We start from the raw sequence: 12,321 nt of genomic DNA, 5'->3' as shown, positions 1-12,321 counted from the left end.
TGAAGACCAGAACACGAACTTTTGTCCAGAACTAGATCTCCCTCAATAAAACAGAGGTTAACCGCTTCACTCAGTCAACAGGCACTGTTTATTTTTAGGATATCCCTGAAATATGAATCAAAAAGACAAAAGAATAAAAGCGAAACTATCAGGCCACTCTGGAAGGAAAAATATAAAGTTCCCAAATGAATGCGTTCCTTGAAAATATAAACCATTTCTTCTTCGCTTGGCTCTGTCGTGCATCTCGGAAAAGGATGTTTTTACAATCAGAGCAGAAATATGACTGGCGCTCCTACATTTACATTTCTTTGTTGCAAAATGAATGTAACTTGTTCGGATTCCAGCGGCGGAGAAGTCGTGGTTACTTTCCAAAGTGAAACCTAAAACCACCATCTCCGGTTCACAAAAGGCAGCATGAGTCACCGGAAGAGGCTACTTGCTTGCAAAACTCATTAAAAGCAATGCAAGGCTGAATGGACTTCCTGCACCAGTGAAAAGCTCGCTGGCATCAGGACAGCGACTCAAGGCTCCAACAATCTGGGGGAGGAAGGGAGCCATCAGAAATCCGGGCCGAGCCCAGGTCTGCGGGTTCACACGCACTCCCATCTCCTCCCAGCCGGGACCAGCGGCCCGAGATGCCCAGGAAGGTGGTTCAGGCTGGCAGCTGTGCCTCAAAGGCTCGGGACACCTTGGACTCGGTCGAGGAGCTGTATTGGGTTTCCAGGGGCCCCCATCCTTCAGCAGCTCCTTTCTGTGGCCCTGACCAGGCCAAAGTTAGACGTCAGCTGCCATAATACAGAAGCGGCTCCCTGGGAACAGGATCCAGCCTCAGGTGTGTCTTCTGGAACTTGAGCGTGCATCAGGATCCTGGGGAGGATTTATTAGCACAGACTGTGGGCCCCGTGCCCAGGGTTGGATTCAGGAGGCCCAGGGAAGAGCCCAGGAACGTGCATTTCTAGCGAGCTCTGATGTTGGCGCTACAGGCCCTGAGACTATATACTTCTGAGAACCACGAATCTAAATGGGTCTTAGACCTGAATGACAAGCAGCCACAAAGTACTCCCTCCTCCAGGCCGGTTAATGTTGTTTGACCTGGGGCTATGCCAACTGAGGGCACTTTGGTACCCGAATGGTCCCGCATGTTACTCCTTTCTCTCCCCATAAGCTCACAACACACCTGGCTGGCCTCCAAGGCAAGCACTACAGGGAGGGGCCTTTGTCAAGCCAGGACAATGTGTTTAAAGGCTGAACTGCCAACCAAAACAGATTGCGCCCCCCGGTGGCCATCTGGGGGCCAATGACTTCCAGGGCCAGCTTCTGTCTGCTCAAATTCTAGTTTCCTGCAGACACCAAGACCTATGGCCGTGGTGGTGACACCCACCTCCACCTTCCACTGCAGCAGGAGTTGAAAAAGGGGTCAGAAACAGGAAGGAGACTCTAGTGGCGTTTTTTTTTTTTTTTTGGTTGGGTTTGGGGTTTTTTTATTTTTTTAATTATTTTATTTATTTTATTTTTGGCTGCGTTGGGTCTTCATTGCTGCACGCAGGCTTTCTCTAGTTGCAGCAAACGGGGCAGTGCCCGGGCTTCTCATTGAGGTAGCTTCTCCTCTTGCGGAGCACGGGCTCTAGGAGCACGGGCTTCAGCAGTTGTGGTGCGTGGGCTCAGTAGCTGTGGCTCGCAGGCTCTAGAGCGCAGGTTCAGTAGTTATGGCACACGGGCTCAGTAGCTGTGGCTTGCGGGCTCTAGAGCGCAGGCTCAGTAGTTGTGGCACACGGGCTTAGTTGCTCTGCGGCATGTGGGATCTTCCTGGGCCAGGGTCCCCTGCATTGGCAGGTGGATTCTTAACCACTGCGCCACCAGGGAAGCCCTCTAGTGGTGCTTTTAACCACCTTATCTTTGCTTAGCGCAGAGACGGGATGCCCCGCCACCCCCCGCCACTGCAGACCCGTAGAAGCAGAGCACAGTGCTTTGTACAGACACTTTCAAGGGGAGGCAGATGAGTAGGAAATGATGGGTGACGTGACAAAGCTCCCTGAAACAGCTGGTTAGGACGACACTCCTGCTGGAACAAGGAAGTCAGTCAGATTCCAGAGTTTCATTTTTTAAAATAGGGCCTGTGTAACTTTCCTCCACTCCTGTTCTCCTGTCCCAGGAGTGTACCAGGGCTGCCTGCATTACCTTTTATAGGAAAGGTCACTCTGAGGTCCAAAGCCGGCGGTCACTGACCCATCGGCAATGTTCCTTGAGGCCCGATGACGGCCCTGGCAAATTTGGCGGGGTGTATCAGGGTTTGAAAACAAGGATAGGAAGTATTTTGAATATTCAGGTGATTACAGCTGAGACACTGGGGAAATGCAAGCTACCGAGCTGGTTTCCCCGGCACATGTGTGAAGGCTACTTGCACAACCGAATGGAAACAGCATAGCCTACTGGCTCCACGGAGAGAAAGTGGTGATGGGCGAGCAGGTGGGGATCGCCGGGCCCAAGACTGCAGTTTATACTGATTTTTGCTTTCCAGATAAACGCACCTACAACTTGAAATCAGGGTTGGAATAAATCTGTGATGTTCAGCTAAATGAGAGTTTGGTTTTGTTTTTAAGATACAGAGGCATGAAGAGATGAACTGTTTGCATCTGGGCATCAGGAGGAGCTCAGCCTGGTACCCTGTGGAGACATCTCTGAAGCATTTAGGGACCAATATTCTTACATTTATTCCCGAAACACTCAGGCTGATGCACACAGGTAAATCAATAGGATGTCTCAGGCATCCTATTGTGTCGACGATGCACAAAATCGATAGGAGTTATGACGGCTTTCAAGTGATCTAGGTAAACTCGCCAAGGGTTCTGACTGATTTGTTCAAAATGAGAGACAAATCGGGTATACCACAGAAAGTGTCCAAAAAATGAGGACAGTGGACATGAGGCAAGGGAACCTGTATTGTCTCTTTTATTTTACGTATATTATAGTATTTTGGGATCTTAAAAAACTTGCTGGCTGGGAAAGACGGGCTGGCCATTTTTTAGAGAGAGCAAAGGGCCCAGCTGAAGAATGCCTGTGATATGCAAACTAGCTGATCCAGAGCCAGGCCTCCTGTCTGGCCTGTGCACCCCCAGCAGGCACTAGTCCTCTGCCTTAATCAGCCCAGGGCAAAGGCACCAGGCAACCAAGGGCCACCCCTATAGCTCAGAGGCCACTGAAATGATTCGCACTAGGCAGTCCTAAGCTGTTCACCTTGCCCTGCCTTTCCTGCAGAAATCCCAGCAAAGGCCGTGGCCTCAGCTCCCCCCCTCACTTGTCTTTTGCCTCCTGACCACCCTGGTGCTTCCCCACGTGGCCCTGCTGGCGAGCTGCCTCCCATTCTGAGAACCTGCAAGTATAATAAGCTTGGTTTTCCTGAGCCTCTCCTGTGTTTTCTCTTGTGGCTGCCACCTGACTGACATCCCATTCAAGAACAGGGAACAGAGCCCACCCATGTAAGAGCCGGGAGGTACCACAGGTACAGCGTTTAACTGAACCCTCCCTGCTCCAGTCACTCCCATCAAGGTGGGACAAGCCCAGGGGGGCAGCCCTCTCCTCTCCTCTTTGTCTTCACCCCTCCTTCCCCCACGAGTGCATACAGAGGGTCAGTATTTCACCGAAGGCATCAGAAGAGACAGGCTCCTTTATTCCAAATATTGAATGAACAGTTCACAGCATTAGGGGTTTCGTTTTTTTGTTTTTTGAGTAGAAAATAACATGCTTGATATCACACAGTAGGAAATCAGCATCTTAATAACTTACCAAAAATTATTTAAAATTCACACGCCTGATTTTCAGGAAGTCTTTCATTTGTCTCATTTGTTACACTATATCCTAGCTTTGCATCCAGCACAATGCAATGAAGTATTACAGTGATTTTTATCATTGTACCAGCACATACAAATACAGATCAAGCGCTGTAAATAAAATATATTTAAAGTGGCGATCCAAACCTAAAATGGAAAAGGGACTCCTCTTTGAAGGTGTAATCATTTTCTCCAATGTACCAGGGACATATATTTTTCTTCATCACATGTGATGAATGTTTGATGACTTGTCGCGATGTGGGGATTCGTTTCCATCAGGCGACTCTGAAATGCGTGGTCCAAACACAGCATCCTAGCACGTGGCTTTGCGGTCACTGAGTTACGGTCGTGTGAACACAGATAAACAAGCTGGCACATGCGTGAGTGCTGCCCGGGCACAAATCCCGCTTTCTGAAGCCACGAGGCAGGTGTGAATGTCACTGCCTCTCCAGGGGTCACACTCTGAACCTGACACAGACCCGAGTGCGACTTTCTGGAAGGCGTGCTCTGTTTCAGAGGGCAGTGGCGTGGAAGCTTGGGGTGCATCAAAATTGCGGGTCCAAAGTTGCATGCTTTTGCGAGAGAGGACTACAGCTGGTCGTCTTCTACTTAGTTCACAGCAGTTAAAGTTCACCCCAAAATACACTCGTGACAGAAGGAATGAATGTAGCCTCTGAAGGTCACTAATGGCTAGCCCAGGTTAAGGCAGGACTATTTTAAATCATTTTTAATGCCTCCAAAAGGGCATCTGCACATGCGGTGTGCTGCTCCGCGAATCTGCGACCAGCTACGCACAGGTGTTTGCGTTTCTCTGGGTGGCCACGCGAACCGCTCGGGAAAGGCGTCCGCTGCCAGCAGAGCCCACCAGCGACAGGGAAGGCAACGCCTCTGGGTTTTCTTTCACAGAAAGAGTAAAACTGCATTCAACTGTTTCACTGTTTGCCTCCGTGACTCTAACCATGCGATTTAAATAGGAGAGCATCTCAACCACTGGAGTAAAACGCTCTTTAAAAAACTAAGAGCTCGAAAAGCGAAATCTTTTACCAAAATAATTCTTTCACTTTTCAACTTATTCTCTTCTCCACAGGCCAATTTAACAAACAAGTAAAAGAATCATCTTCTACCGGCTTGACGAATGTCACTCAAATGACTACTTATCCACTTGCCCTTAAATCTGAGTGGGAAAAGCTAAGGGAAATAAAAAGTATGACTCATAAATTCCAAAAGAGGGTCAGTGTTGTGAGAATTACAGAATAAGGCTCTTTGGATGGTCTCACACGTATATCTTTTTAATGTATTACTGACAGTTATAATAGAAAGAACATGGCTAAAATGCTTATAACAGTAACCCAATCAGAGTAAGGTAATAAAATAATACTATCTACAAAGAATATAATTTAACTTCTTCAAACTATTTTCTTAAAACCAACCAGTTTCTGTCGAGAGCTCCCAAAAGAAACTGACATCATCACCGCCTGGCATAAGCTCTGTGCGAGCCCACGTTTTCAGCAGCGCGTTGCCGGGCAGGTTGCTGGCAGAGTGTCGAACTGATTCGAAATACTGCCTTAATAATGTTTCCTATAATCTGAACTTAAGGCATTGCAGAGTTACAGGGAGCTGGACAAAGCACATTCTAAATAAAATGCCTGCCACGGGTGCGTGAAGGCATAAATATTCCAGCCTTGTGCTACAAAAATAGGGGGAAATATGCCAGTTATATAGGTTAGCTTTAACCAGAGGAATTAAAAACATCAGACCAGTCGGCAAATACCACAAGGGGACGTCCACAAGGTCAAGGCCCAGAACGGAGTCCCTTCCGAGACCTCAGATTCAGGTCACGGGACCCTGCACAGCCCTCCACGTGGCACAGATGTGTCCCCCACTCTCCCAGAAGTCGTGCACACCTGGCGCCCCTCCTTGGATCCCGTCATCCCAGGGACCCCCCGCTTCACAGACCATCTTGCACACTAACCGCTCCAAGCCTGCAGCAGGCTGGGGAGGACAGCGCTGCCACGGGCTTGAAGCCTCAACCGGGCATGGCCTCCCCACCAGGGACGCACCCGACGCCCTGTCTAGGACGTACACATCACTTAGAAATGTCAACCCTGGCCAGGGGGACCGGGAGAGAAATGCTCCTCTGCAGGTTCCCAAACCTATCCTTTAATGGGGGCGCCTGATCTTCGCAGGATGTCAGGAGGTGGCCCGGAACGTGCTATGCTGATGCAGAATGAACGTCCTGGTTTTCAAAGGGTGGCGGTGGTTCTCGCCAAAAGGTGAAGTTACTGAATGTATCTGAGCAGGGAAAGTCAGAAGAATGGCTCCTTTTCAGCAAGGGGAAAACGTGGTCGACCACCTCACAGAGTCTCACGTACCTGGGAGGAAAACGGACAACGTCACCGCCTGGGAGGGACACTCGGCCACACGGGACACCGGCACGTACCCTCCGAGTGGTGCCCGGGAGTCAGGAGGGATCCAGGACCCCAGGAATGGACCATGTGCTTAACACGAGGGAGGCTGTTCTAGAACAATCCCTCACTAATTAACGGGAAACCAGAGAGTCTGCCAAGAAGGGGAGACGGAGACGGCCTCGTGGGCGAGGCGGGTGTGACCTGACTTCACTCCAAGGAGCAGAAGCAAGACAGCATGACAGACGTACAGCCGCCCGCCTTGGGGGCAGCAGAGACAAGAATCACAGAGAAGGCACATCTTCGGAGCGTCACCCAGAGGCTGCCTCACTGTGCAATGAAAGGGCACTGGGCCCTGGGGTTAGGAGACTCCGATCTGACCTTCAGCTCTGCCATTTATGGGCTGTGCCACCTCCGACGAGTGGCTTCATCTCTCTAAGCCACGATTCCCTCGACTGTAAAGGGAGAGAATGAACACTGTGCACAGTGCTCATGTGAGAATTAAATTAGATAACGTACGCCATGGTAAAAGAATGTAAGCCGGTGCTCCGTAAATTTATTCAACAATAAATCATGAACACTACAAAATAACTCGCCCTGGCTAACTGTTAGCCCCAGGAAAAAAAGCCATAGTTGGCATGAGGGTCAAGAGACCTGGGATCTATTCCCGCATTACTGCTGTGGAACCCTGGGCAGGTGTCTTGCCCTCTCTGGGCCTCAGGTCCTTATGAATATGGACTTGGACCTGATCAGCGTTTCTCAACGCTCCCTGCAAGACCCTCTCACTCTGTTTTCTGTGTATTCCCAAGAAGATGTTGCATATCAGTTTCTGTGGTCTAGAACTACAAAAAGAAAGTTGCTCTACTGAATATGCATTCTCAGACCTCCGGGCACCTCCAACCAGAAACTGTGACAAGCCCAGACCTCCCTGCATATCTTCGGAGTCCTCCCTGACAGCCACCGGTCCCTCTTCAGCTCCAATTTGCTAAGAACCAAAAAGGCTTTTGAAATCCAAACTCAAGGAATTAGCATGTTCTGAGGCATAAAATAACTTTTAAATAAGGATGAGTGTGTGTGTATTTAATAAAGGACCTCCAAAGAGCTTAGGGGAAACATTGTGCTTGCACAAAATGGGGACAATCTCTCTTAATAAGCAAGAATCGTCTTTCCTAGGGATTAAAACAAAATTTTAAAATACCCTCTGGCTTGGAGACCTGTCTGTTTGAGTTGTGTGGCTCTGGAAGGTGGCCCCTCCCTGCAGGGGGTTCACGGCTCATCACTGGGGTTCGGGGGCAGCAGATCTGAACCCGCTCCGTCTGTGCCTCTCTCGGACCAACCCTCCACGCGCAGGGCTCCTTCAGAGCAGGCAGAGCTCACGCACTGCTGGCCATAAATGCCAAGAAAGAAAGCACTGAAGCCCCCCCATCGGCGTGGGCCCCTGACTTCTCCGAGACAATGTCCCAGCTTCCAAGGGGCAAAGCACCCACTTGCTCTGAAAGGGTGGTACCGAGTTTGGTACCAGAGAAAAGTGTGTGCTTAAACTGGGGAAGGAGAGTCTCTCTCCCACAGGGAGAATCACATCTCCCGGTCTAGGTGGAAGAAGACACCATTCCTTGGCGATAAATAAAGTTTCCTCCCCCAAGGCGTGGGCAAAGCGTGCATTTTCACCCCAGCGTCCCAGCGAACGGGATAACCTCAGAGGCCTCCTGGGCAGACCTCCGTAGATGCTGGCATCCCCCTTTCAACACCCCTTATGACAAGACATGCCACTGGGCTGCTGCCTGGGCAGAAACCTTTGCCACTTCAGGGCAATGTGCCATCAGCTGAGAGTTCTTTTGACCCTAAATGGAAATACGCTCTCTCCTCGAGACCGAGGAAACACTTTCACGTGGGGAAGGACGGAGAAGAGGGAACTGAGACGTTATCAGGGCGGCCACTCAGATCTCAGGAGAGGGAGAACCGTAAGGACAGGGGTGTGGAAGAAAGAGTCCCTGCTGTCGTGCTGCCCACCGGCACGGCCTCCCCTTGTGAAGGATGGAGGTGGGTCCTGGCTCCCCGGCTCCCCTCTCGCCCCACATACCCTGGGAACTGCTTACTTAGGTCCTGGCCTGGCTATGGGGGAGGGAGGCTTGGGGGGCAGACCCCAGGGCGCCTTCTAGCCTGGAACTGTCCTGTTTAAGCTGGATTAGACTCCAACGGGTAAAAGGATCATCTTGAAAGTGAAAATCTGCCCTAGGGGAACCTAGATCTCTATCAAACAAAAAAACCCAATCCCTGGGAAGCCGCTAGACCCGAACTCCCCCAGTCCCACTCCTCCACATGAGGAGGACCCCAGCAGGCGCCCTGGGGTCGCTCAGGCCAGAGGCCGTTTTCCAGGTCTCAGGGATCAGGCCAACAGGGGTACGGCCTCTGAAATGGACAAGGCAGGACGACACCTGTCTGCCCGACATCACCCAGTGGGCAAAGCTGAGGAAACACCCTCCACTCTAAGAAGTCAGGAACCCAGAGCGAGACATATCCAAGTCAAGGGACATTCCCGGCCAGCCAGGAGGCGTCACTGCCAACAGTAACCCAGTTCAGCCCACGGCCTCGGGGAGAACGCGCTTCGGCCAAAACTACGAGAAGAATTCTTACCGTCACATAGCCATGTTTCTGGTGAGAATATTATTACAGGTCAGTAATGGGAAGGGCTACATAGGTTCCTCATCTTTAAATATATCTTCTCCTGATAGTTTAATCTGGCTATATTTCTAATTCGCATTCTAGGCTTTCAAAACGAATTCGGCAAATATAAGCCAGTAGTTTTCAAATTCATGCCATTCCACTCTGCAGCAGCATCTAACCACTCATTTTAAATTTTCGACCCGGTGGGGATCTGATTTAATGCAGGCTGTCCAAAAGTTAGGTTCTGGACAAAATCCGAGGCGTTAACATATGTTTTCCTTGTAGGAATTAAAGATTAAAATATAGGCACCGAAGGATTAGAAAGGTATACTGTTGACTATGAAACACCACTCCAAGGTCAAGACGATGACAACAGTTATGACGCAGCGATCGCGGCGAGGGTGCGCAATACTCACGAGGAGATGTTGGTCTTTGCGTGCTCCTGCACCAGCTCGCCTTTGGGATTGACGGTGAATATCCGGTTCAGAGACACCCCCACTTGCTTGTACGAGTACACATCCTATATTTGGTAAAGTGTTAATTAGAAGAAAAGAGTTCACTGTAAATACAAATATTTCAGATTTGATACAAATACAGGCACACCGCAGTTACTGCGGGTTCGGTTCCAGACACCACGACACAGCAAATAAAGCCAATCATATGAATGGTTTGCTCTGCTGGTGTATATAAAAGTTATGTTTACACTACACTGTACTCTATAAAGTATGCAACCACTTTATGTCTAGAAAACGTGCATACAGAAAACACTTTAGGGCTTCTCTGGTGGCGCAGTGGTTGGGAGGTCCGCCTGCCGATGCAGGGGACGCGGGTTCGAGCCCCAGTCCAGGAAGATCCCACATGCCGCGGAGCGGCTGGGCCCGTGAGCCATGGCCGCTGAGCCTGCGCGTCTGGAGCCTGTGCTCCGCAACGGGAGAGGCCGCAACAGTGAGAGGCCCACGTACCGCAAAAAAAAAAAAAAAAAAAAGTTTAAAAAAACACTTTATTGCTGAAAATGCTAACCCTTATCTGAGTCTTCAGCGAGTCCTAGCAGTCACATTAAAGATCACTGATCTCAGATCACTGTAATGTATAAAATCATGAAAAAGCTTGAAATATCGTGAGAATTACCAAAATGTGACACAGAGACAGGAAGTGAGCAAATGCCGTTGGAAGAATGGGGCCAACAGACTTGTCGATGCCACAGACTTTCAATTTGTAAAAAAAAAAAAAAAATGCAATATTTGCAGAGTGTAACAAATCGAAGCGCAATAAAACGAGGTCTACCTGTGTTATCAAACTTCCATTAAACTCGAATAATACCTCCAAGTAGGTAGAGAAAGAACGTCTCTGGATGTGAAACTAGTAAGTCAGTTGTCCTCTCTGGGCCTCAGTTCACCCCTCTCTTCAAGAACTGAGTTAAAAAGTAAACCACCTACTACATCCCCTGCAATTCTAACATTCCTTAAGGTTATTCTGTGACCCGTTTTCTTGGGCATGAGTTTCAAAAGAGGAGAATTTTCTGACTGGGAAGTAAGTACCCAACTACATTCTCCAGAATGCTGACCTTTCTAGCAAATTTGGGAAGTACGCACAAAATGTCAAAGTATTACTTTTACCATAGGAAATAACACTCTTAAAACTTGAGACACTGAATTCACCTTTGTGCTTTGTTGGTCCCATGCCGGTAGTAAGGGTCTAATCCTATTTAATGTCCTTGTTTTACTAATTTAGCAAGCAATTTGGAATTTAAAGTTTCTAGTTTCAAACTTCAAACTGAAACCCACAAGCCCACCTTCAAAGAAAACTAGAGGCCACGAAATAATGACATCTCCTTGCCTTTAGATGTAGGCACGCGGCTCTTTAGCAGTTATTTCTAGTAGTAGGAGAATCTGGCTTCACATGGGAGTCTAGGCCGGCCTTTCAGATGATGGCTATTTGAACAGACAGTAATTTCAAGAACTCGTATATACCCGACTACTACTTACAGCTGGTCGGTTTCCAAAAGCAGCATAAAAGGGTTCTGTATTTGGAAGAAACAAGTTTTTGATGTCTGTCAAACACTGGACTTTAAACTTTTCTGGCTTCTTTTCGATCACTTCTCTGTTAAAACAAATAAATAATGGGTCAGCACGAGAGCGTGAGCTTCATGAGCATCAAACTACTTTTAACCGTCAAAGGTGCTGGGATACTAAGAGGGCTTTTGTATCTTCAGAAGTTAAATATGCGTAAGTCGGTTAAGCCATCCCAGAGAAGCACTAGACAGAAAATGAATCCGTACTTTCAAGTCTTCCCACAAGGAAAACACCCCAGACAAGTTATTTCAACAAAGACCTCCCCCAGTCATCCAAGCAACAAAGAATTCCAGGGCACAGAGGAAGAGAAAACCTCTCCAGACTCACTTCACGAGGCGAGCATGACCTCAAAAACTAAACCGAAAGAGGTAGTAAAGTATGGGGAAAGTGTGGGCCAATCTCATTCGGGAACGCCAGTGCAAAAATTCTAAATAAGTTAAAAACTTTATTGCAATATATTAGCAAAGACCTAAATAAATGAAGAAATATACCATACAATTGAATTGGAATACTCAATATTATAATGAGATATTAATTCTCCATTGGTCTACAAATTCACTGTCATTTCAATTAAACTTTCACCACGTTGTTGTCTGCATGTTTTTTTGCGGTACGCGGGCCTCTCACCGCCGCGGCCCCTCCCGCTGCGGAGCACAGGCTCTGGACATGCAGGCTCAGTGGCCATGGCTCACGGGCCCAGCCGCTCCGCTGCACATGGGATCTTCCCAGACTGGGGCACGAACCTGCGTCCCCTGCATCGGCAGGCAGACTCTCAACCACTGCACCACCAGGGAAGCCCTGTCTGCATGTTTTTAAGGAATGTGACTCAAATCGCTACACAGATGAACAAAGGCCAGAAATGGAGGCACACATTCACGGGCCTTCAATTTATGACCACGACGACAAGTCAAAGCAGAGGAGAAGGGGACTCTTCAGCAAATGGTGCTGAGACAACTGAATATCCATACAGGTAAAAAGAAAAAGAAAATGGACCCCTAGTGCACTCTATATACAAAAGTCATTCCTGGTGAATTACAGACCTCAATGTGAAAGGCAACACCTTTAGGTCAAATATAGGAGACTTTCCTCAGGCCCACAGTCAGGGAAGGCTTTGTCAACACACAGAAAGAACAAAACTACAGGGGAAATGATCTGTTCAACTAAAGGCAACTCAGATTTATGTTCATCAAAAGCCATAAACTGGGGAAAGGTATCTGTAGCACTCGTAACAAAGGCTACGTGTGCACAATCCATAACACTCTTACAAATCAAAAGGAAAATAAGGGGGCCTCCCTGGTGGCGCAGTGGTTGAGAGTCCGCCTGCCGATGCAGGGGATACGGGTTCGTGCCCCG

The 12,321-nt window shown here is 48.6% G+C and overlaps 1 protein-coding gene across 5 annotated transcripts in view; it reads right to left on the bottom strand.

Moving 5' to 3' along the window:
- Positions 1 to 3,664: 3,664 nt before the first annotated feature.
- LPIN1 (lipin 1) overlaps positions 3,665 to 12,321 on the bottom strand; it is a 73,030-nt gene continuing 64,373 nt past the window's right edge. For all 5 annotated transcript variants that reach the window (XM_082642481.1, XM_082642484.1, XM_082642480.1 and 2 more), the window contains 3 exons: positions 10,882 to 10,996; positions 9,313 to 9,416; positions 3,665 to 6,199 (listed from right to left, as the gene is read on the bottom strand). In XM_082642481.1, the coding sequence (XP_082498607.1) occupies positions 6,040 to 6,199; positions 9,313 to 9,416; positions 10,882 to 10,996 (379 nt within the window). In that variant the 3' untranslated portion in view covers positions 3,665 to 6,039. The remainder of the gene's footprint in view (positions 6,200 to 9,312; positions 9,417 to 10,881; positions 10,997 to 12,321) is intronic.

This window comes from Mesoplodon mirus (assembly GCF_964341445.2).
Source record: "Mesoplodon mirus genome assembly, chromosome: 14".
Classification (NCBI taxonomy): Eukaryota; Metazoa; Chordata; class Mammalia; order Artiodactyla; family Ziphiidae; genus Mesoplodon; species Mesoplodon mirus.
Note: the sequence above shows the minus strand (reverse complement) of the source record. Positions and strands in the feature narration are given on the sequence as shown.